This window comes from Taudactylus pleione, unplaced genomic scaffold (genome assembly GCF_031769625.1).
Source record: "Taudactylus pleione unplaced genomic scaffold, aTauple2 ptg001329l, whole genome shotgun sequence".
In the NCBI taxonomy this organism is placed as follows: Eukaryota; Metazoa; Chordata; class Amphibia; order Anura; family Myobatrachidae; genus Taudactylus; species Taudactylus pleione.
The window spans coordinates 1,460,257-1,486,802 of record NW_028285729.1 but is presented as its reverse complement, the minus strand read 5'-3'; the positions used below and the strand labels follow the sequence as shown (position 1 = coordinate 1,486,802).

The window sequence follows — 26,546 nt, the reverse complement described above, 5'->3', positions numbered from 1 at the left end:
CATCGAAAATAGTGGGGCCGGGGCTTAGTACATATGACACCCAGAAAACGGGGTTTTTACAGCATTTTTCCTTTAGTACATCCCGGCCAGGATGTGTGATGTGTAGGGTTACTGCCAGGTTGGTTCAGTGCCGCTCCCTGCCCATTTTACAGATTTGAAAATGCACCCTGACCCCTTCTGGAGCTCGTACTGAGCTGTGGGCGAAAGCTGTTTGAATTGGAGGAGGGTTGTACCGCGCCGCCTCCTGTACTGAGATACTAAGGGTTGGGCTTGGATGCCCGGCTTCCCGCGGTGATCTCAGGTACCTGCCTCCATGGCTGTTCTGTAGTCTCAGTTCTACAGCCAGCCCTTATTCACAGCCTCAATATCATCCTGGCCTGAGGTAAACCGATGTATTTACAGTACATGTTATAGAGTAATTAATGGATAGGAGACACTGACGTACGGACGCACGCTTTTTTTAGTGGTGGGCATGCACAATGCTTAGCGCATTTTATGTGAAACAAAAAAGGCATACGCCAAAATCACAACACAAAGGTACAATGAGGCCAGCCGGCTGTAACGCGGCTGTTTGATAAATCATGGTGAAATCGTAGCCGCAGGTTGCAACGGAATAAGATTGTGCCCCTTCCCCAATGTACCCGTATCCCAGAACTCCTGGGGTTTATAGCTACTGTATGCGGTTTCTTTTGTTTTCCCTATAATTCCCCTTTAAACGTCAATTTTCATGAAATCTATCTCCTCCCAGTAGGTGTGATTCTTCCAACACAATGTTATCCATAGTTACTGAAATGAGAATTATGGCCTCCGCACACCGATCTATGAGCATCTCAATAATAAGCCCCACACATGAGAACAGTACAGGCACCAGCCGAGGGCACCATAACATAGTCCTCAGGCCGTGATTTGGGATCCTACCTGGTAACCTTAGGGTCACAGTAGGCCTTCTCAACATTCTCCATATTGGAAACATCTTCCCAATCTCCTCCGTTGAAGACTTGCCAGCGGTACGGTAAGTAGAAGTGCATATCCGGGCATTTACCTGCAGGCAGAGGACACATGATATTATCTGAGTTAGCATTAGGGTTAGGTGTTAGGGTTAGGCACTAGGGGGGGTTAGGGTTAGGCACTAGGGAGAGGGTTAGGGCTAGGCACTAGGGGGAGGGTTAGGGCTAGGCACTAGGGGGAGGGTTAGGGCTAGGCACTAGGGGGAGGAGGGTTAGGCACTAGGGGGAGAGGTTAGAGTTAGGCACTAGAGGGGGGGAGGTTAGGGTTAGGCACTAGGGGGGAGGTTAGGGTTTGGCACTAGGGGGGAGGTTAGGGTTAGGCACTAGGGGGGTTAGGGTTAGGCACTAGGGGGAGGGTTAGGGTTAGGCACTAGGGGGAGGGTTAGGCACTAGGGGGAGGGTTAGGGTTAGGCACTAGGGGGAGGTTAGGGTTAGGCACTAGGGGGAGGGTTAGGGTTAGGCACTAGGGGGAGGGTTAGGGCTAGGCACTAGGGGGAGGAGGGTTAGGCACTAGGGGGAGAGGTCAGAGTTAGGCATTAGAGGGGGGGAGGTTAGGGTTAGGCACTAGGAGGAGGGTTAGGGTTAGGCACTAGGGGGGTTAGGGTTAGGCACTAGGGGGAGGATTAGGGTTAGGCACTAGGGGGAGGGTTAGGCACTAGTGGGAGGGTTAGGCACTAGGGGGAGGGTTAGGGCTAGGCACTATGGGGAGGGTTAGGGTTAGGCACTAGGGGGAGGGTTTTAATTAGGCACTAGGGGGAGGGTTTTAATTAGGCACTAGGGGGAGGGTTAGGGTTACGCACTAGGGGGAGGAGGGTTAGGGTTAGGCACTAGGGGGAGGGTTAGGGTTAGGCACTAGGGGAGGGTTAGGGTTAGGCACTAGGGGAGGGTTAGGGTTAGGCACTAGGGGGAGGAGGGTTAGGCACTAGGGGGAGGTTTAGGGTTAGGCACTAGGGGGAGGAGGGTTAGGGCTAAGCACTAAGGGGAGGAGGGTTAGGCACTAAGGGGAGGGTTAGGCACTAGGGGGAGGGTTAGGGATAGGCACTAGGGGGAGGGTTAGGCACTAGGGGGAGGGTTAGGGATAGGCACTAGGGGGAGGATGGTTAGGCACTAGGGGGAGGGTTAGGGCTAGGCATTAGGGGGAGGAGAGTTAGGGTTAGGCACTAGGGTGAGGGTTAGGGTTAAGCACTAGGGGGAGGGTTAGGTACTAGGGGAAGGGTTAGACACTGGGGGGAGACTTAGCATTAGGGTTAGGTGTTAGAGTTAGGCAACATGGGGAGGGCTAGGGTTAGGCACTAGGGGTAGGGTTAGGCACTGGTGGGGAGGGTTAGGGTTAGCTACAGGGGGAGGGTTAGGTGGTAGGGTTAGACTTATACACTGGGGAGGAGGGTTAGGTTTAGGGTGCGGGGAGAGGGAGGTTAGGTTTAGGATGAATATAAGAAAAACTATCGGAATAGCTGTTTATATTATTGATATAATAAACTATGTTGCTATATGAATTATATTGCTAAAACGGGGTTCAGGAATCTCATATTTATTTCGGTATATATGGTATGAATGTTAACATTCAGGATGTTTTGTCAACATTGAGCATGTCACAATGCTGACATCACAGATTTAGTCTGCAGATAGGGTGAGGTTTAGTGTAGGGTTAGGGAGAAAAAAACATTTATTGCGACATGCACAGTGCGGACATTCAGACCATGTCGCCATTTTGTACCACACCCATTTGTTTCACATTATAGCCCAAAGGGACTAAGGGATATATTTAGTAAGAGGCGGCCTTTCTATGTCTGTCGGCGGTTCTGGACGTGGTATTTATTACGACAATAATAGTAAATGCAAATTGCACCTGGTTTTGCATTTAATAGTTTTGCCCTTTTAAACCCCATTGAAAATCCTCAGCTTAGTAAATACCCCTAACGTCTCTCTGCTGATGTGTTAGGCTCCTCAGCACTTACCTCCCAGCTTGCAGTACTTCCAGGTATTGGACGGACAGATATCGGGGGCTTTTCCAGGCGTCGCTGAGATAAAATAAAAATACATTGTATAATTAGCAGCTTCCATGTGTGGAGCGGCCGCTTTACAGCTGACACTTCATATATGCGACACTTAGTTAAACGCACAGCGCTTAGGGCCGTATACTGAGTCACCGCTTATCCGTTTGGCCGCAGCAGCTACTTACTTCTTCGTGCTAATGCGCGGGTCTGCCAGTGTGCGCTGAATATCCGCACGGCTGCCTGTGGAAACCTGTCCTGCCCACTGTTTTCCCCATCCACAGCCGCCATCATTAGTATCTGGATTTGCAAAATATCCGTCTGTAAAAGGCCCCATCTCTGCCCACTATGGGGCATATTCAATTGGGCACGAGGTTTAGCGAGGAAAAAACCTTGCGCCCAATTTTGGATTACCACGGGTATGCGCGCCCCCGATACCCACGGTATCCAATTAATTAAATAGTGGTCCTGGGGTTTTCAGCTCTGCCTAGTTATGGCCCCGAAACTCCCACTTCCCGGATAGCGGCTGTTTGTTGAATAGAGAAAGGATGACATAACCCCTTTAGCGAGCACTAATCTACAGCATTGATAATGGGGCCCTAAGTAAGTCAGCTCTCAGCTGGTAGAGGGGCGCTGCTGGGTGACTGAGAGGTGCTGACTGCTGGGAAAGGGGAGCATAGAGGCAGCCTGGCCAGGGGTGCTGACTGTGCTGGGTCACTGAGGGGTGCTGTGCTGGGAAAGGGAGCATAATGAGGCCAGGGGTGCTGTGCTGGTTGTGGGGTGCAGGATGAGGCCAGGGGTGCTGTGCTGGGACAGTGGTACAGAGACAGAGGAGGGCAGCTATGGAGGGGGGGCAGTGAGAGAGCTATGGAGGGGGGGCAGTGAGAGAGAGCTATGGAGGGGGGGCAGTGAGAGAGAGTTATGGAGGGGGGGCAGTGAGAGAGAGCTATTGAGGGGGGGCAGTGCGAGAGAGCTATGGAGGGGGGCAGTGAGAGAGAGCTATGGAGGGGGGCAGTGAGAGAGAGCTATGGAGGGGGGCAGTGAGAGAGAGCTATGGAGGGGGGCAGTGAGAGAGCTATGGAGGGGGGGCAGTGAGAGAGAGCTATGGAGGGGGGGCAGTGAGAGAGCTATGGAGGGGGGGCAGTGAGAGAGCTATGGAGGGGGGGCAGTGAGAGAGAGCTATGGAGGGGGGGCAGTGAGAGAGAGCTATTGAGGGGGGGCAGGGAGAGAGAGCTATTGAGGGGGGGCAGTGAGAGAGAGCTATGGAGGGGGGGGCAGTGAGAGAGAGCTACTGAGGGGGGGCAGTGAGAGAGCTATGAAGGGGGGCAGAGAGAGCGCTATGGAGGGGGCAGTGAGAGAGCTATGGAGGGGGGGCAGTGAGAGAGCTATGGAGGGGGGGCAGTGAGAGCTATGGAGGAGGGCAGTGAGAGAGAGCTATTGAGGGGGGGCAGTGAGAGAGCTATGGAGGAGGGCAGTGAGAGAGCTATGGAGGAGGACAGTGAGAGAGCTATGGAGGGGGCAGTGAGAGAGCTATTGAGGGGGGCAGTGAGAGAGCTATGGAGGAGGGTAGTAAGAGAGAAATGGAGGAGGCAGTGAGATATATGGAGGGGGCAGTAAGAACTATGAAGGGGGCAGTAAGAACTATGTAGGGGGCAGTAAGAACTATGTAGGGGGCAGTAAGAACTATGGGGGGGCAGTGAGAGATATATGGAGGGGACAATAAGAACTATGGAGGAGCAGTTAGAGAGATATGAATGGGGTGAGAGATATGGAGGGGCAATGAAAGATATAGAGAGGCAGAGAGAACTATAGAGGGGTGGTAAGAACTATGGAGCTTTCCCAGTCAGTTCAACAGGAGACCGATATTTTCAATGACTGACCAGTGCTTCTCGAATGCAGGCATATTTCCATGTAAAGTAAATTATTATGGAACTTTTCATATAAATAATATCTAAGCATTAAGTGGCCGTCCACAGTTTGTATTTTAATAGAGTTCAGCCCTTTCAAAACAACCCCGCCTTGCCACAAACACTGGACACAAGAGCTTACATTTGCTGGATGACGTAGGTCTATCTGGGGTTGTTTTGTCAACCGGCTGATGTTGGGGAACTTCATCTGCTGATCTGGTGCCCGAATATTGGGTGAAGTCAAGTCTTGACATTGGTTTTACGCTGGCGAGGAGCTTGCTTGAATGTTGGTCAGTTCCCTCAGATAGCCTGGATGGGTTCCTACTCACTCCTGATGCACGTAGATTCCGGAAACCACCAACGGGATATATTGCTGTCTCAGCATGTGCTGTAGCAGTGGATAAAGCATGAGCTGGTACTGGTGGAAGGCCGACTGCCCCCTTGCTCAGATGACTAGACACTTTACTGGATATTGAATTTGCTCCGGTGAGCGATGTTGGCTGATTTGAGGTTAATCTAACTGAAGATGTTGGTGGAACACTGGACAGTCCAAGTGGTTGACTGGATCTTTGAAGCGAATCAGTTGGTGCACTCATTGCCTTGTTAGATGTAACAGGTGATATGTGCTCTGCTCTGGTTTGCGCTGCTTTAAGTAAAGTAGTATTTGGTTGTACAGGAAGCACCATTGGCATGTTGGATGGTGCTGCTGTTAATTTGGATTTTGCGTCTGATTGATAAAGCACCTCAAGCGGTATTGTGGTGAATGTAGACGTTACTGGAGATGATGTTGTGCTGTTTATTGTATTGTTGTACTGTGTCAATGGCTGAACAATGGGTGATGCACTTGATGTTGCAGAGATTGGCGTAATTACCGGCTTAGTAGATCCTGTGAGCGCTGTTGGGTGAGGAGTATTTGAACCATCTCTTATAGATGTGACCGTTTTAAAACTGGATTCACCAGCAGAGGAATAATTTGAGTTCAGTCCACCAGAAGATGTTGGTGGAACATGGGATGGTCTGATTGGCTGATTGGATCCTGTAAGTGGAGCAATTGGTGCAATCATTGTTTTGTTTGATCTAGCAGATGATATTTTCTCTACACGAGTTTGCGCTGCATTAGGTATAGTAGTATCGGACTGCACAGGACACACTTTGGGCGGGTTGGATGATGCTGCAGATAATTTGGGTCGTCTGTCTGATCCCACTTGTGTGTTGCCAGATCTGGATGTATCGGGTAAAAAACAGTCTTCCATTAGCTTGTCTAATTCAGTTTTCTGATGTCCACCATCATCATCTTCTCCAGATCGACAACGATAACTCTCACCACTCTCAGACACTGGTCGGCTGCTAGATCTCCTCTGAACTTGGGACCCTAAATAGAAGAACCAAAATGTAAATTCTGTCGACTCATTAGAGTGTGTAAAGTCTATGAAAAATAGGGGAATTATTTAATTTAATTAAAAAACAAGGGGAAAAATGTAATAGGATGAGAGTTTAGCAGTAACCTCTCACACTTTTTAAACTCGGCCAATGTAATAAAGTCTGAGCACATGGAAACTCACACGTTTTTAGACTCAAAAAAACTCTCACGATTTAAACTCTCATCCAGAAGTTTTCCCATTTTGAAGATAAAACTCGACTTTTATCTTACTGATAAACTATTCTCTAATCTCTCACCCTATTACATTTGGCCCATGGTTGCAATAGAAAACAAACAAACATGTTTTAGATGATTAGAATCATTTTAAAGGTTTATCCAGTTCGTTACAAACAATGAAATAATTGTAATCTTTCAAACCGCCTTTTAGCACAAATCACCTTTAGCACCAAAAATTCAATAATTGTATGGTAAATTTGGTATTTAAATATGTCATTAACAGTGGTCATATCAATATTTCTATTCATGAAATCATTTATTAGCCAGATACCTGGTCCTTCCGTCTGTCTTTCTCGACCCTTCCCCCTCGATCCACCCCGAAATCCATTTCTGCCTCTAGATTTGGCCCGTCCCCTTCCTCTGCCTCTGGCCCTCGGGCCTCGCGGTGCCCCCCTTCTTTTTGCTGTGCCTGCTTCCTGGAGCTGCTGATTGTATGTGAGTTTGCAGAGCATCTGAAAGTTCTGCACAGCCTCGAGAGGTAGATTTTGCAGTAAATCAGGACTCTCCTCCAGAAGAAGGCGTAGATTGTGGAAACTACCAATGGGAGATTTTGCTGTCTCAGCAGGTGCTGTAGCATTGGATAAAGCACAAGCTGGTACTGGTGGAAGGCCGGATGCCCCCTTGCTCAGATTACTAGACACTTTGCTGGATATTGAATTTACTCCAGTGAGTGATGTTGGCTGATTTGAGGTTAATCTAACCAAAGATGTTGGTGGAACACTGGACGGTCCATGTTGTTCACTGGATGTTTTAAGCAGATCTGTTGATGCACTTATTGCTTTGTTGGATGTAGCAGGTGATATTTGCTCCGCTCTGATTTGTGCTGCATTAGGTAAAGTAGTATTTGGTCGTACATGATGCACTGTTAGCATGTTGGATGATGCAGCTGTTAATTTGGATTCTGCGTCTGATTGATAAAGTTTCTCAAGTGCTGTTGCGGCAAATGGAGGCGTTACTGCAGATGATGTTGTCCTTTTTATTCTACTGTACTGTGTCAAGGGCTGGGCAATGGGTGATGCACTTGACGTTGCAGAGATTGGCGTAATTACTGGCTTAGTAGATCCTACGAGCGCTGTTGGGTGAGGAGCATATAAACCATCTCTTGTAGATGTGACCGTTTTAAAACTGGAATCACCAGCAGAGGAATAATTTGAGTTCGGTCCACCAGAAGATGTTGGTGGAACATGGGATGGTCTGATTGGTTGACTGGATCCTGTAAGTGGAGCGATTGGTGCAGTCATTGCTTTGTTTGATCTAGCCGATGATATTTGCTCTACACAAGCCTGCGCTGCATTAGGTATAGTAGTATCGGACTGCACAGGACGCGCTTTGGGCGGGTTGGATGAGGCTACAGCTAATTTGGGTCGTCTATCTGATCCCACTTGTGTGTTGCCAGATCCGGATGTATTGGGTAAAAACCAGTCTTCCATTAACTTGTCTAGCTCAGTTTTCTGATGTCCACCATCATCGCCATCATCATCTACTCCAGACCCACAACGATGACTCTCACCACTCTCAGACGCTGGTCGGCTGCTAGATCTCCCCCGAACCTGGGACCCTAAATAGAAGAACCAAAATGTAAATTCTGTGGTTTCATTAGGGTGCATGAAGTCTATGAAAAATAGGGGAATTATTTAATTTAAATAAAAAACAAAGGGCCAAATGTAATAGGGTGAGTGTTTAGATCTCTTACACTTTTTAAACTCGGCCAATGTAATAGAGTCTAAAGAATATGGAAACTCGCCCAATGTAATAGTCAGAGAACATGGAAACTCGCCCAATGTAATAGTCAGAGAACATGGAAACTCGCCCAATGTAATAGTCAGAGAACATGGAAACTCGCCCAATGTAATAGTCAGAGAACATGGAAACTCGCCCAATGTAATAGTCAGAGAACATGGAAACTCGCCCAATGTAATAGTCAGAGAACATGGAAACTCGCCCAATGTAACAGTCAGAGAACACGGAAACTTGCCCAATGTAATAGAGTCAGAGAACATGGAAACTCGCCCAATGTAATAGAGTCAGAGAACATGGAAACTCGCCCAATGTAATAGTCAGAGAACATGGAAACTCGGCCAATGTAATAGTCAGAGAACACGGAAACTCGCCCAATGTAATAGTCAGAGAACACGGAAACTCACCCAATGTAATAGTCAGAGAACATGAACACTCGCCCAATGTAATAGTCAGAGAACATGAACACTCGCCCAATGTAATAGTCGGAGAACATGGAAACTCACCCAGCGTAATAGTCAGAGAACATGAACACTCGCCCAATGTAATAGTCAGAGAACATGGAAACTCGCCCAATGTAATATAGTCAGAGAACATGGAAACTCACCCAATGTAATAGTCAGAGAACATGGAAACTCGCCCAATGTAATAGTCAGAGAACATGGAAACTCGCCCATTGTAATAGTCAGAGAACATGGAAACTCGCCCAATGTAATAGAGTCAGAGAACATGGAAACTCGCCCAATGTAATAGTCAGAGAACATGGAAACTCGCCCAATGTAATAGTCAGAGAACATGGAAACTCGCCCATTGTAATAGTCAGAGAACATGGAAACTCACCCAATGTAATAGTCAGAGAACATGGAAACTCGCCCAATGTAATAGTCAGAGAACATGGAAACTCGCCCAATGTAATAGTCAGAGAACACAAAATCTCACCCAATCTAATAGTCAGAGAACATGGAAACTCGCCCAATGTAATAGTCAGAGAACAGGGAAACTCACCCAATGTAATAGTCAGAGAACACGAAATCTCACCCAATCTAATAGTCAGAGAACATGGAAACTCGCCCAATGTAATAGTCAGAGAACACGAAATCTCACCCAATCTAATAGTCAGAGAACATGGAAACTCGCCCAATGTAATAGTCAGAGAACAGGGAAACTCACCCAATGTAATAGTCAGAGAACATGGAAACTCGCCCAATATAATAGTCAGAGAACAGGGAAACTCACCCAATGTAATAGTCAGAGAACATGGAAACTCTCCCAATGTAATAGTCAGAGAACATGGAAACTCTCATGTTTTTAGACTAAAAATAATCTCACTATTTAAACTCTCATCCAGATGTGTTTTTCATTTTGAAGATAAAACTAGACCAATGTGAGAGGTTACTGCTAAACTCTCACATTTCCTAAACTCTCACCCTATTACATTTGGCCCCTGGTTGGAATAGAAAAACAAACAATGTTTTAGATGATTAGAATAAATTTTTTATGATATAACGTATATACTCGAGTATAAGCCGAGTTTTTCAGCACATTTTTTGTGCAGAAAAAGCACCCCCTCTGCTTATACTCGAGTCATGCCCGCATGGTACGCAGCTGAGTAGCGTACCATGCGGGCCGCGGTGCAGACTGTGTCTCTGTGACAAAGCTGCACCGCGTGTGTAGCGCTGACCGGACGGAGTTCGGTCAGCGCTACACAGCACAAGCACACAGCCGCCGGAGCCAGCAGCTGTGTGTTTGTTGTAATCAGCAGCCGATGAGAGTCTGTCAGACTCATCGGCTGCAGCTGCTCCCACTGCGGGAGCCATCTTCCACCTCCCGCAGTGGGTAATGGGAGAGACGTCATGACGACGTCTCTCCCATAATGCAAAGCGCCCGGAGGAGCCGGTAGCAGCGTCGGGACCAGGAGCGGGGTTTCAGGTAAGTTTTTTTTTTATTTTTTTATTACATCTCTCTCTACTGGGGGGGCTACTACTGGGGGCAGTACCAGGGGGGGGGGATTACTACTGGGGGCACTACCAGGGGGGGATCACTACTGTGTGCACTACCAGGGAGGTGGATTACTACTGGGGGCACTATCAGTGGGAGATATTACTACTGGGGGCACTTCCAGGGGGGTTTACTACTGGGGGCACTACCAGGGGGGGATATTACTACTGGGGGCACTACCAGGGGGGATATTATTACTGGGGGCACTATCAGGGGGGGATATTACTACTGGGGGCACTACCAGGGGGGGATATTACTACTGGGGGCACTACCAGAGGGGGATATTACTACTGGGGGCACTACCAGGGGGGGATTACTACTGGGGGCACTACCAGGGGGGTGGATTACTACTGGGGGCACTACCAGGGGGGGATTACTACTGGGGGCACTACCAGGGGGGGATTACTACTGGGGGCACTACCAGTGGGAGATATTACTACTGGGGGCACTACCGGGGGGGGTTACTACTGGGGGCACTACCAGGAGGGGATATTACTACTGGGGGCACTACCCACCCTAGGCTTATACTCGAGTCAATAAGTTTTCCCAGTTTTTTGTGGTAAAATTAGGTACCTCGGCTTATATTCGGGTCGATTTATTTTATACTCGAGTATATACGGTAATTTTAATCTTTCAAACCCCCTTTTATCACAAATCACCTTTAGCACCACAAATTCAATTGTATGGTAAATTTGTTTTTTAAATATGTCCTATACAGTGGCCATATCAATATTTCTATTTATGAAATAATTTATTATCCAGATACCTGTTCCTTCCATCTGTCTTTCTTGACCCTTCCCCCTCGATCCGCCTCTAGATTTGGCCCGTCCCCTTCCTGTGCCCCTCGGGCCTCGCGGTGCCCTCCTTCTCATGTCTCTGCCTGCTTCCTGGAACCGCTGGTTGTATTTGAGTTCGCAGAGCATCTGAAAGCTCTGCACAGTGTTGACAGGTAGATTTTGCAGCAGATCTGGGCTCGCATCCAGAAGATTGTGTGACTTTTTGCAAACACGGCGATTACATTCCCCTCGGGTGAAAAATCCACAGACGTGCATCAGTGTACACCCATTTGCTTGGTCACAGGTGCCGTGCAGGTATTTCACACAGACCTGCGGTGAAAAGGGTCAGTGATACAGTGATCCGCCCCACACCTCTGCCGCACACCTCTGCCCCACACCTCTGCCGCACACGGGACCTGTAAGACCTACGCCCGTATTTTGTGCAAATCAATTATATCTTTATAGTTTGCTGCACATAAATGTCTGGGCTTAAGAATATCCACTATATTTACTATTCTTACTGCTCCGTCTCACATTGTACATACTAATATTTATTACACTCGCTGCAGTAACAGAAGAGATTATTAGCTGTACATGTTATGCAGCGATGGGATGTGATCAGTGATGGATTACGGCTATCTGGGGCCCCGTGCTTGGCATATGCTAGGGGCCCCGTCCCCACATGCACATATTAAACATAAATTAAATGATAAACACACATCATGTGACGCATCACGTACCTGCCACGCCCGGTCCTACCCCATGCACCCCACTCTCCGTCCTTGGTGACACATTATGTCCCCACTCCCCCCATGTCACATATACTCCCCACTCGCTCTCTCTCTATGTTCTTGTCACATATCTGCCACTTCCCTACCCATTGTCACATATGCACCCTACTTCCTCACCCCACTAATGCCCCTGACTCTCCCCTTGTCACATCCCCATACTCTCTCCTTTTTACCCATCACCCCCAGCCTCACTTCCATTGTCACATGTCATATAATACAACCGGAGAGAGGGTGGGGGTCATGTGTGATTATATGCCACATTTTATCCTGTTGAGGTGACATATATGAATTATCTTTGTCCTTTTTACCCCTTCCCTCCTTTAACGCCTTGTGGTGTCGGTAGAGGAGGGCACTACACAGCAGTGCACATTGCTGCAGCTCCTTGTGGGACAGAGCAAAGCTCTGGTGACATCGCTGACGCTCTGCACAGAACGCCCACATTGAGGATCAGTGGCTGCTTAGTGCGACCTACTGAGCCACTGATCACCGTGACACAGCTGCTAGAGTATCCAATAGCAGAGGGAACACCTGCGCCCGGTGGTGGCGGGCAGAGGGCATACAGATGCCCCTCTTCCATCACATACAGAACCTCAGTCCCAGGTCAGTGAAGCCCAGGAAACAACAAAATAGACAGGACATGCGGCACCTATTACAGGAGCCCCGGGCAGTTTCCACCACTGTTATAATTCACCACCCCAAGTGCTAAACGATAAAATGTCAGTATGTACAATACGTCACAGGGGAATTACCTGATGCTTTTACCTGGAATCTACACCTGACAGCAGTCTGGATAATTTCTGTTGCTTGGGATGTGTCTCACGTTTTGGGTTTAAAGATCCGATTCAGAACCCGTGGACGGGGCTGATGGACTGTAGCGGAACTGAGGTAGTTGAATCAGGGGTTTACTCACAGGGGAGATCCATGTGGTATAGGCCTAGCACCTTCAGAGAGGCCACTGACACCTGGAAGGCTCCCAGTCTGCCCCAGGAGCAACTGAGTGGAACTCAACCCCTCACCCTGAGTACAGGATTAAGGGTCCGGAACCAGTGTTTGAGAACTAAGGGAACAGAGCAGCGAGTAATACAGGTAAGCAGTAGCCTGCATGGAATCTGCTCACCAGAGCCGTAACTAGACTTTTTGGTGGTCTGTGCCAAAGAGAGCATTGGCGCCCCCCCCCCCCCCTCCCTAATTTTGAAATAGGGACATAAGATGCACACCCGAAAAAAGGCCATGGCCTCATAAGGACGGAATATGGGTTAACTAGTCGCACCAGAGAAACATTGTACCCCTCAATAAGGGACAATGGTAGCCCCCAGTATTATTTATAATCTGTTGGGGGGTGCTACCACAGGCAATGGGTATTAAGCCACAAAAATATAGAAAGAGAAAAAAGAAAAGCCTAAAGTGGTGCACTAGAATAACTAAAATATAACTTTTATTAATCTAATTAATATTGTCTAGCAAGACAACTGAACAGCGTAAATTTAAAACAATTAAAGAGTGAAAAGTAATGAGTTCAGTGAATTAAAATATATGAATTTCCACAAATCCATATATTAGATCAATATCGTTATGTATGGCACTTATCCTATATAAGGTATGCCATGTATATCGATCTTAAATTCCTGTTGCTTGCTGTTATTCCAGCATGTATGCATACAAGTGTATTGTTTATATACAGTTAGCAGTTGTAAATGCCAATACCGATTAAGGGCTCTATTTACTACAATCCGCATATTGAATGCGGATTGTAGTGTGATATTACTGAGTGAATTCACATTGCGAATTCAGGCAATATCACAGGGATTTACTATAAATCCCTTGCAGGGACAGAGCTTGCGATAAAGCTCTGTCCTTGTGGATCCCATCCGCACTATAGTCGCGGTATTTTCAGAAAAAATACCGCGACTAAGAGCCCGCGCATGCGCCGACCGACCACCGCTACTACCCCCCCACCGACGCTAAGCCCCGCCCCCCGCGGACCCCTTCCTCTCTTCATTACACTTACCTGCATCCTCCTGGCCTCCGGTGAACTTCTTCGGGCTTCCCGATCAGGTGATCTCCCATACTGCACTGGGACCCGATCACCTGATGACCGGGCAGCAGTGCACTGTGGGAGACCAGCTGACCGGAGAGGAGCCATCACCGGAGGCCCGATCACCGGTCCCTGGATTCAGGTAAGTAAAAAAAAAAAATGTTTAATTTTTTTTTTCTTTACAGCAATCAGCTTGCGGTCTGTGTAGCAGTGTATGAGCTTGCGGTCTATTTAGACCACATAGCAGATTACTGGTACCGGCTCCCGCCTCTGCTCTCCCCGTTACAGCAGAGTGGGAGCCCGGTAACCGGGGGAGACCCTGGATAACGCCACCTCCAGGTGGCGTTATTATCACAGGGCTTCCCCCGGTATTTTTTACAATTTATTTTTAGTAACTATGGTCGGATCACATTTCCCATTACAGTTATGGGAAATGCGATCTGCTTTACTAAAAATAAGTGATACTTAGGGTTGGAGTAGAATTTTACTAATTCTACTCCAATTGCCCTGTAATAACTACAGGTGATACTAAAATAATGTGAAAAGGGTGTGAAAACACAAAACAGCCTTTTTCACTTTATTTTAGTAAAAATAATGTTAATAAATAGAGCCCTAAATGCTGTAATTACTATTAAACCATTAAAATCTGTTTTTAGACAGATGAACACAATCAAAAATTAAAGCATATTATTCAATGATTGCTTATATGATTATAGCAATCAAAGTTAATATATGTTTATTACAATGATTAATGTGTCTCCCCTGTGTCACTTTTATTTATCCCAGATTATGGATATACACATATTAAACTTGTCACATTTAGCATAGCACTGATTTTATATGGACCAGCTCCATAAGAGTGTTCATGGGAAGCATATATGCAAAATGTTGTGCACAGCGTTAGTTCTGATCTCCCTGCTTCTCATACACTCATTAACAAACCCTCCCGGGTGTCTATTGGGAAGCAAGGGAGAGGTTACTTATAAAAATTTAATTACAGATTCATTACATCGCATACATTCTAATCTCTGTACGCATTTAGGTAATTATTAACAGGCCCTCTCGGGTTTTCATTAAAGAGCAACAGAAATATTTTTTATCATATTGAGTGGCAACAGGGTGCGCCTTGCGGTGCCCTGTGCCATGGCACAGGTCGCACTACCCCATACCTCCCAACTGTCCCGCATTCAGCGGAACAGTCCCGTTTTTCTGGGACTGTCCCACTGTCCCACCCGTGGGCCGCAGTCTCCTGCGGTGTGGGGGGGGGGGGGGGGAGTTGGGGGAAGCATGCACAGCTGCTCTGCTATGCAGAGCCGCGGGTATGCAGAGCGAGAATAGATGCCATTAGACCACACCCCCTTTATGTTCAGGCCACGCCCCTTTTTGGTCGAACGGAAGTCCCGCATCTTGGAGGACAAATGTTGGGAGGTATGCTACCCTAGTAACGGCCCTGCTGCTAACTGATGCTGAAAACCCGATTACCATAGCTGGGTGACTGGAGCCTAAACCCTGAGGGAGGAACCTACATCCAGCACCCAGTCATTAGCAACCGGAATGTATACTCAGGGGCGCCGAGAGGGGGTGGAGCGGGTACTAATTAACCAGGCATGTTGGAGGGGCCTGGCAGGAACCCAGATCCAATGTGGCCCCCCACTCTCCGTTACCTGTCAGCAGCCCAGCACACCCTACTGTGTGCTGGGCTGCCGAATTGGGAGACCATGGAGACTGCTCGCTGCTGCTGACCAGCATCAGCAGTCTCCTCAGCCTTTGGGGGGGGGGGAGCGATCACACTAATCGGGCCCCCCCGGATTTGCAGCGGGCTGAGGAGCTCACAGCGCCCCCCTCACTTGTGCACAATGCCGCACAGCAAATAGGATATTATACTTCAGGGGGCGTGGCTATCTCCCGTGATTAGGCCACGGCGCCGTCAGTAATGGAGCCCGGGCCGCCTCTCTAGGCCATGTCCATACTGAAGCAGAAACTCAGGGTTTGATTCAATAAGGATCGCTATTGCGATCGCAGCTTCGTAATCGCATGCAGGTCTGCTGCGAAAATATGCTAATGAATGCTATCACGATGATGTCGCACTGCCAGCATAGAGACGCCCACTGCCTCTGATTAGCGCTATCTCGCATCCGTAATACCTTGTAGTCCTGCGTACACATCGGTAACATCGGTCCCTCATGCACAATTCAGATGGCTAATGCTCCTGCTCCGGCATCGCAACCTGCTCCTTGCCTATGGAAAGAAGATACGAAGAGGATCCCTCCGCCCCTGTCCGGCTCCTTCCGACGCACATCGGGGCCCTTGTGCGCATGCGTGACCTGTAGGCCACGCATGCGCAGTCCCGTCACTGCTCCAAAAAGAAGCAATGAAGCCGCTCGCTGGGACAGCTGATATCGCATCAGCTGTCACCGCGTCGGAGCACTGATGAATTGCTCCGGTAGCAGCGGCAAGTTAGAATGTTAATTATCGAGGTCTGTCCGGACCCCGATAATTAACATGATGAATAGGCCCCTAAGTCTTGTGACAGGATGAGATGAGGTCACTGTAGGGCACATTTAAAAAGCACAGAACAGGCGGTTTGTATAATTACGCAGAAGTGCCACCGTATGACAGCAAAACACACACATACCGTATGTGCAATTCCTGACTATGGGACCGCAAACACGCATGTGATCATGGGACGAGATGGAAATGTGCTCAGTGATACACAGAGACGGAGAGCACTAATGCCGCGTGTCATTTATCCACCCATCTGTAATAACTGGTCCTATATGGGACTAACCACATTGATGCGGTCTGAGGTCCTGATGCAGAGATGGACAGTATCGCAGAACCAGCTGTGCAATACCGTACAAATGCAGCAGGAGGTGTCTGCCGGAGATGCGCTCCTCCTGCGTTGTATCTGTGGTCCATGCGCAGCGTCCGTAGGCATTTCCTCGGATCACCGATGGTCGCAGCTGTGGTCAGGCTACTTACTGTACACTGAAGCTTACTCAGCCTGGCTGACGGAAAAGGACAGGCGACGACGCAGACCCTGGACTCGCCATGCCTTCAAAGCGATATGCTGGGGCTATGGGGGGATGCGAGCAAGCGCACAGGACCCGTTCTGCACATGTGCAGACCCCTAAACATCGGAGACGGCAGTAACAGTTGTAGTGCCATTTAGTGCCCGATTCAGAGATGGACGCTCATGCGATCGCATCTGAGATTTCGCACGCAACGCATCAGCGAAAATATACTAATGTCTGCCCACCGCTGCCTTCTTATCTGCGTAAATATCGGTCAGATTGATGCACATCGGCGGCCGTCTTGGCCTTGTGGCAGGTCTGACCTGCCGAAGCCTTGAGTGCTCCTCAGACACACAGATCTGGGTATGACATCGCAGTGGCTCATTTATTACGCACGCCCATGTGACGGTCGTTTTCACGGACAGGCACGCCTGCGTTTCTCAGACCACTCCCCCGTAACCACCCCCAAACGCTGACTGCCTGTCACTCACTCTGTGATGGATTCCTATGTGCGTCCGTCATCGCAGTGTGATCGCTGCGCACGCGCAGTGCCTCTTATACGCATGCGCGATGGCAAACAATCGCTCGATTGCGTCCATTTCTGAATACACACATGTGCGTTTAGAATTCATATGCATTATAAAGAGCATAGGGGCCTATTCATCAACACTAAATGGCCCGGTAACCATGTGGAAACGCTAGTTTTAGCTACCGGGCCATTCATCATCAGGGGTGTGAAAAGGACCCCCTGATATTCAGCAAACTCCGAAAACTGAAAGTTTGCTAAAAGTTTCGGAGTTTGCTGCCGAGAACAAGCGCCATCTTCAGGCGACGATTGTTATTGTATCCCCGTCCCGGGGATGCGAAGAGGGATCCGAGCGGATCCCTCCACGGCCTCCTCACCAGCTCCCCGGCGGCTGTGCGCTTGCATGACCTCTGGTCACGGATACGTAGCCGGGCAGATGGGGAGGAGGTAAGTAACGCAGCTACAGATGTACAGTAGATACTAACCGAGGGGACAGGTGCTTTTCGGAGCAGTTGTCCCCGCACCGGAGTAATGATGAATTGCTCCGATGTCACGTTTCCCCCGCTGCGAGTTGGATACTTAAGTATCCTTCACAGCGAGTTTAATACCATCAACGGAGGCAATACGGCCTCCGATGATGAATAGGCCCCATAGTGAAATAATCTACTAGAATATATTAGAGCATACCTGACAACACAACTAGTTATATATTAGAAATAATTAGGCCATATCCTCAACCAGCACAAGCCACACCCTAATCTACCCAAGCCACGCCTATTTCAGGTGAGGCCACACCCCTTATGGGTACCTTACAAAACAAAAACTGTCCCACAAACAAACAGATTTACTGGGGATGAGAAACTCTGACGACATTTTCCTTCTTGAGGTAAATAAAATCACTTTTTTAAATTTTTTTTACAACAATATACTGTATATGTGTACAAAGGGTCTGATCAGCAGAGGACGGATTTGCAGCGCCCCACGCATGCAGCACACAGGCACGCAAGCAGCACACAGGCAGCACAAAGGCAAGCAGGCAGCACAAAGGCACGCAGGCAGCACACAGGCAGCACACAGGCAACACACAGGCAGCACGCAGGAAGCACGCAGGAAGCACACAGGCAGCACACAGGCAGCATGCAGGAAGCACACAGGCAGCACACAGGCACGCAGGCAGCACGCAGGCAGCACACAGGCACACAGGCACGCAGGCAGCACACAGGCACGCAGGCAGTGCACAGGCATGTAGGCAGCACACAAGCACGTAGGCAGCACAAAGGCATGCAGGCAGCACGCAGGCAGCACACAGGCACGCAGGCAGCACAAAGGCTCGCAGGTAGCACAAAGGCACGCAGGCAGCACACAGGTAGCGCACAGGCACGCAGGCAGCACACAAGCACGCAGGCAGCACAAAGGCATGCAGGCAGCACACAGGCAGCACACAGGCACGCAGGCAGCACAAAGGCACGCAGGCAGCACATAGGTAGCGCACAGGCACGCAGGCAGCACACAGGCAGCACAAAGGCACACAGGCAGCACAAAGGCACGCAGGCAGCACACAGGTAGCGCGCAGGCAGCACACAAGCACATAGGCAGCACAAAGGCATGCAGGCAGCACGCAGGCAGCACACAGGCACGCAGGCAGCACAAAGGCTCGCAGGCAGCACACAGGTAGCGCACAGGCACACAAGCAGCACAAAGGCACGCAGGCAGCACACAGGCACGCAGGCAGCACACAGGCATGCAGGCAGCACAAAGGCACGCAGGCAGCACACAGGTAGCGCACAGGCACGCAGGCAGCACACACGCACGCAGACAGCATGCAGGCAGCACAAAGGCACACAGGCAGCACACAGGCATGCAGGCAGCATTGCAATTCAGTCCTTGCAAATATACAAATGCAGCAGGAGGTGTCTGATACCCCCTGTATGACACCCCCCTGTATGATACCCCCTGTATGATACCCCCGCTGCATTTGTGATACCAGCACTTTGGCCAACGTTGCAGGCAAGGATAACCATCGTGAACATTCCGGAAAACAGGAGCGACGCGGCCCTGTATCTGGAAACACCGGCCATCTCCGTCCCCGCACCGCCCCGTAAATGCTTCTGCCTGTCAATCAGGCAGAGGCATAGCAAGAGCTGCATGCGATCACGCAGGACGCATTCTGCACATGAGCAGAACGGGTCCTGCGCACGCACAGATTCCCGACAATCGGGAATCTGCGTTTAGCATTGCACGTGCGTGCAATGCTGAATCAACCCCAAAGTCCGCCTGCTGGCCGGAAAACATGACATAAACACTAATAGCGCCAGTGCTACTACTACAGGGCCACAGGACCGATCCTCCCATCACTGCGACGGTAACTCTCACCTCCGGTAGCAGCTGGCTGTCATTCTGCAGCAGAAGAACCTTTAATTCCTGGTCATTCAGTCCGCTGATCTCTTTAGACTTTAACACCATCTGATTGTGATCTGATAATATATCATGGGACAACTTCAACGGGCACCTGAGACACAAGCAAAACAAATATTAAAGTAGCTGAAGCTGAATTTAAATAAAATACAAAAAAAAAAATAGATTGAGCCAGTGGCGGACAAATATACCAGCAGGGAGGTGCTGCCACTACGGGGTCCGGGGGTGAAGAGGGGCAGTGCTAGGTCACCCTGCCATGGACCCCGCGCATTTTTACTGGCCACCCCTCCCATACTCTGAATAAGCCGCCATTTTACTGAACTCTGTATGGCTTAAATTGATGAAACAACTACTACTATACAGAGGACTGTAGGGGGAGTGGTGCATTATTACTATTATTGTCTGTTATTTATAAGACGCCACAAGTGTTCCGCAGCGCCAAATAAAGCAAACAACAAACAACAGATTACGTCAGTACAAACAATTCACAACTTTACATTGACCCAAGTAGTGCACATGTTTATGCTGGTTTATCTGACCTAATAACATGTCTGTCACCTGATTATTACACAGATAATTGTTCACTTCTATATTGGCACAACCTGCTCTGAGCCACCATACCATACATACCGACAATCAGCTCCAGCCTTCCGGGAGGGAGCTGATTGTCGGCTAATAGCAGGGGCGGGGCCCGCCATTGGGGCGGAGCCGGGGGCGGCCATTTAGTGTAACACTGGAGGCGGGGCCGGGGCCGCGCGATCGCATCATTGTGACTCCGCCCCCTCTTCACAATGCCGTTATATTCGGCATTGTGAAGCAGGGGGCGGGGCCACGATGCCGCGATTCTGCGCGAATCGCGTCACCGGGCCCCCCGCTGCTGGTGCTTCTGTTTTTTTCAGGGGGGAGGTCGGGATGGTCGGAGACTTCCGGGAGGCTTGCCTGCCTTTCCGGGGGGCCGGGAGCGGCACCCGAAAATCGGGAGGCTCCCGGCCAAATCGGGAGGGTAGGCAAGCCTGCACCATACGCACTTGCTGATCTCATATCTAGCTAACAATTATCAAGTATATTCTATAAACTGATAGGTAGAAGCTGATTGGTTGCTATGGGCAACTTCTCCACTTCTTTACAAGGCCTGATATATTTGCTCCATAGATACCCTGTATATTTTCACGTTACCCGGTGGCACTTGTACTTTTTCCTTTATAACGAGCTTTGCTGGATTGCATAATATTCAGTGCAGAAACAGGGCATCATGCATACATGCCTACTCTCCCGCGTGTCGCGGGAGGCTTCCGATTTTTCGGGTAACCCCCTGCACCCCCGGAATAGTAAGCAGATCTCCCGTATACCACCCACTTTCTAATGAAGTGGGCAGGATGGGGAGATTTTCCGTTAAATTTGCATGTCCGTAGGAAGGGGGCGGGGCTAAATGAGGAGAATCGCGTTGTTTAGTCCCGCCCCCTCCATGCGGACTAGCAAATCGTCGGTGGTTTCCTGTAAAGGGGGCGGGACAGAATGCAGGCAATAGTCTGGCCCCGCCCCCTGTAGCAGAGAGAAGATGGTCCTCTCTGGCTGCTCCCGGAAAGAAAGAAAGTCGGTAAGTATGGCATCATGGCAAAATTAGGATAAGGACATGGTCACGCCCCTCTTTCCTCCCTGACTGTTCTTTTGAGGGCAGAATAGAGACCACAGAGGTGACCTGTAACTGTTGTCCGGTGGCTGCCACACCGCTGTCGAAGCTGGATAATTGGCTGAGACAGGATTGGTTTTAAATTAGTTCTGCACGACGCCATCTTGCGACTGGCGTTGAGATGCCATTTTGCGACTGGCCGTCCAGCGCCATTTTAGTGAAACTCGCCATTATAAGTACATACGGCGATGCTATTATTTAGCGTTGTGCGATTCCCACGCAAGAGAAAGAAGTTAAAAGTCCTCGCCACATAAATACAGTCACTAAAACATCTAAAATGATCAACCCTGCAAAACACGTACCATGGTGTACTCCACAAACACGTAGTCGCACAGCGCTAACTAGCGTCTTTTCCCAAAATCTCAATACTTACACACTGCACACTTACATAAAAGGTTCCATAGCTTTAAAGTGTAATGTTCAAGGTTTATTCATTTATCACTAATGTTGTGAAATAAATGTTAGTTGTTAGCTAAGGTTTAATACATGGTAAGCAGACCGTGTTTGGTGTTGTACTGATCCACTGTGTCTCAACAGATTTCCGGTATCATCGGTGAGAAGATCGCAACATGTGTCTGCAAATTATGGACTATAGAGCGTTAAACATTAAAATGTACTCTGTAATGTTAGCAGCTTAGATTAGTATGCAGCAGGAAACAGGACACAAAGGGCTGTTGGAGGCTGAGTTGTGTCCATACAAATTGACCTATGAACTATTCTCTAACAGAAGCACCATGAAGGAAAACCAATGGAATCATGCCAATCTGTTCTATTGTATTGCCTATCCCTGTAAGTGTATATATGTGGGCTCTCTGAACTCAGTCTTGAGTCTTCTTGCTGTGCTGTTGACGGAGGTTTCTATGCTGATGCCGGTCTCTGGGTCCAGAGCGCGTGCATATGTAACAACTGTACCTTGGGTCTGTATGATTTATTTGCGCTAATTGTATTTAGAATACAGCGTGTAACCATCTGTTTTTATATTGAATAATATCTTTTTGTGCTTTGGATCAAAGTCTCAAAGCATTTATTTCTGGTGCGACTCATAATGCTATATAGCAACAATTTTAGAAGGTATAGGCAGGAATACATGTTAGAAGGTATAGACAGGCAGGAATCGATACCGCCATACCATCCCCCTCCAGCACCAGTGGTGATAGTCTGCCGGCTGCTCAGGTCCAGTACAGTGTCAGACAAAGTAATAAGGTTCTTCTTCTAATATTTTCTCTGCCGGATCTAATTCTCAGTGTTTATTCTTATATAGCATGTCACGGTTGGCGTAGTGGTTAGCATTGCTGCCTCACTGTACTGAGGTAGTATATGAAATATGAGGTTACATTCTGACCGTGTTCTGAGATGTATCACATTCTGGGTGTGCAGCAAAATATGCAGCATTTCTAGAGTTGCGGGGGACTACCCGAAAAATCTGGAGCCTCGCGCAACTTCCGGGAGAAGTATGGAATAGCTGCTGCTTCACTTTCCAGCACAGCGCGCTACTGTACACATCTTAGGGGCCCATTTATCCTTAATCGCACACTCAATGCAATATTAGCGCCCATGATCGCATTGCAGCAGGCTTGCCTACCCTCCCGATTTGGCCGGGAGGCTCCCGATTTTCGGGTGCTGCTCCCGGCCCCCCCGGAAAGGCAGGCAAGCCTCCCGGAAGTCTCCGACCCTCCCCACCTCCCCCCTGAAAAAAACAGAAAATACCTGCAGCGGGGGGCCCGGTGACGCGATTCGCGCAGAATCGCGTCATCGTGGCCCCGCCCCCTGCTTCACAATGCCGAAAATCATAGCATTGTGAAGAGGGGGCGGAGTCACGATGATGTGATCGTGCGGTCCCGCCCCTGCTCCGCCCCCAGTGTGACACAAAATGGCCGCTCTGCCCCCAATGGCAGGCCCCACCCCCCGCTATTAGCCGACAATCAGCTCCCTCCTGGAAGGCTGGAGCTGATTGTCGGCAAGTATGCATTGTAGTATGCAGTGTCACCTTCCACATGTATAACATAGCAGACGCAGTCACGCGGTGACGGGCTCGGAAAGGAGCACGTCCCCATGCTGTGCTTGGAGTGAAGTGACCGCATCACTCCTCGATTGGGACTTCTGCGCACGTTTCCTGACCACGCATGTGCACCACCCATTGCCGGGAAATAGGCGCTATAAAGTGTCGCCCATAGGCTACAGCATATTGACCCTACTCTCCCAAAACGGCCCAAAGAGGCTCCCGAAAATCAGGTGGTGCTCTCGGCCGCCCAGAAAAGCGGGTAAGTCTCCCAGCCGCCTACCCTTGGACCCCCTCACACAAGAAGCTGAATCGCATCATCATGACCCCGCCCCCTGCTTCACAATGGCGGTGAACTCAGCATTGTGTAGCAGCAATGGGCCCACGATGACACAATTGCACAGCCCCGCCCATAACGCCAGGTAATGACCCCAGCCACGCCCCCTATGCCGCACCACACACCCCAGCTCCCCACAGCTCCATACTCCCGGAGGGAGCAGCCAGAATGTCGGCGAGTATGGGCTACAGCGGCAGAACGCCATCTTTAGCTGCAGGGGGCAGACTCCAGAACGCGATGCCTGGTAACTCTGACAGATTCTCACCCCATAGAAACCATAGCCACTTACGGAAATGGATATTTGCTTCCATCCCTCGATATTGCACTTAGAGGTTACTTAATATTTGTGGGTATCCCCCAAAATGGGGAACTTTCAGGGAATATTCCCCCCATAGATAATGATAAATAGGCCCCTTAGAGAGAATTTTCCTGGCTACATTACCTATAGAACATTGTGTAACACACAGCCCCGTCCTGCTCCCATACAGAGACCATATGTCCCTTTACCTATATATGATGTATGTGCTTCAGTATGTAACACACCCAAACCTTGTCCTGCAATGCCGCACCCACCTCCAGCACTATAATAATATACTGAGACTGATCTCTACATGTACCTGCTGATGCCCATTCTACTCTTACCCTTGTCCTGCAATGCCGCACCCACCTCCAGCACTATAATAATATACTGAGACTGATCTGTTCATGTACCTGCTGATGCCCATTCTACTCTTACCCTTTTCCCTACTGCCCTCATTGCCCTCTGTCCATACATTATAAGGCTTCCCCATAACACATCCATAGCCCTGGGCAAATACCGGCATCACCTCTTGCTCACTTAGTATTTCTTAGCCTAGCCTCTAATGTAACCTCACCTGCCTCTCCCCCTATAACTTGTGCCAGCCTCTAATGTCACCTCACCTGCCTCTCCCCCTATAACTTGTGCCAGCCTCTAATGTCACCTCACCGGCCTCAGCTGCCTCTCCGCTATAACTTGTGCCAGCCTCTAACATCATCTCACCTGCCTCAGCTGCCTCTCCCCTATAACTTGTACCAGCCTCTAACATCACTTCAGCTGCCTCTCCCCCTATAACTTCTGCCAGCCTCTGTCATCTCACCTGCCTCAGTGCTGCCAGTACCCACCTCCTGCCCCCTCTCTGTGTATAGCAGTGCTGCCAGTACCCAACTCCTGCCCCCTCTCTGTGTATAGCAGCGCTGCCAGTAGCCACCTCCTGCCCCCTCTCTGTGTATAGCAATGCTGGCAGTACCCAGCTCCTGCCCCCTCTCTGTGTATAGCAGTGCTGCCAGTACCCAGCTCCTGCCCCCTCTCTGTGTATAGCAGTGCTGCCAGTACCCACCTCCTGCCCCCTCTCTGTGTATAGCAGTGCTGCCAGTACCCACCTCCTGCCCCCTCTCTGTGTATAGAAGTGCTGCCAGTACCCACCTCCTGCCCCCTCTCTGTGTATAGGATGCTGCCAATCTGTACCCACCTCCTGCCCCCTCTCTGTGTATAGGATGCTGCCAGTCAGTACCCACCTCCTGCCCCCTCTCTGTGTATAGGATGCTGCCAGTCAGTACCCACCTCCTGCCCCTCTCTGTGTACAGCTGCCAGTCAGTACCCACCTCTTGCCCCCTCTCTGTGTATAGGATGCTGCCAGTCAGTACCCACCTCCTGCCCCTCTCTGTGTACAGCTGCCAGTCAGTACCCACCTCTTGCCCCCTCTCTGTGTACAGCAGTGCTGTCAGTACCCACCTCCTGCCCCCTCTCTGTGTATAGCAGTGCTGCCAGTACCCACCACCTGCCCCTTTCTATGTACAGGTGCCAGTCTCTACCAACCTCCTGTCCTCTCTCTTTATATAGGATGCTGCCAGTCAGTACCCACCTCCTGCCCCTCTCTGTGTACAACTGCCAGTCAGTACCCACCTCTTGCCCCCTCTCTGTGTACAGCTGCTAGTCAGTACCCACCTCTTGCCCCCTCTCTGTGTACAGCTGCCAGTCAGTACCCACCTCCTGCCCCCTCTCTGTGTATAGGATGCTGCCAGTCAGTACCCACCTCTTGCCCCCTCTCTGTGTATAGCAGTGCTGCCAGTACCCACCTCCTGCCCCCTCTCTGTGTATAGGATGCTGCCAGTCAGTACCCACCTCTTGCCCCCTCTCTGTGTATAGCAGTGCTGCCAGTACCCACCTCCTGCCCCCTCTCTGTGTATAGGATGCTGCCAGTCAGTACCCACCTCTTGCTCTGCCAGCAGTTGCCCTGTAGGTAGCGCCGGCACAGGTGCAGTCTCCCGCACTCCTCCTCCTCCTCCTCCCCCTCGTTCTTCAGGTACCGGGGGCAGATCCTGATGGGGCTCTGGGCCAGGACCAGCTCTCCCACCTGGGGGAACCTCTGCGCCTCATCCTGCAGGATCAGCTCTATCTGCTCCGGGGGAAGCTCCAGCAGCTGCGTCAGTCTCTCCCTCGGCAGCCGCCCCCCGTGAGAGCACAGCAGCTTGGTCAGGAAGGCGGTGACCGTGGGGTCTGACATGGCCCTGGGCCCCCGGGGTCACCACCTACAGCCGGGGCCCAGCGATGGCCTCTGAGTGCTGGAGGAATAGGGAGGGACTGTCCCTGTGATGTCGGGACTGCACTGTTATTATCCCGGGGACGGGGCGGATCCTCCTCC

General features: G+C 49.9%; 1 protein-coding gene across 1 annotated transcript; it reads right to left on the bottom strand.

Annotated features, from left to right (window-relative positions):
- Positions 1 to 918: 918 nt before the first annotated feature.
- On the bottom strand, positions 919 to 26,546 carry LOC148443154 (uncharacterized; the record flags this gene model as incomplete). Its single annotated transcript, XM_088463162.1, has 7 exons — positions 26,116 to 26,546; positions 19,816 to 19,951; positions 11,067 to 11,406; positions 6,837 to 8,123; positions 5,051 to 6,280; positions 2,966 to 3,028; positions 919 to 1,042 (listed from the first exon to the last, which is right to left on the bottom strand). Coding segments are annotated over exons 1-7 (3,473 nt in total), but the record flags the coding sequence as incomplete, so codon positions are not given.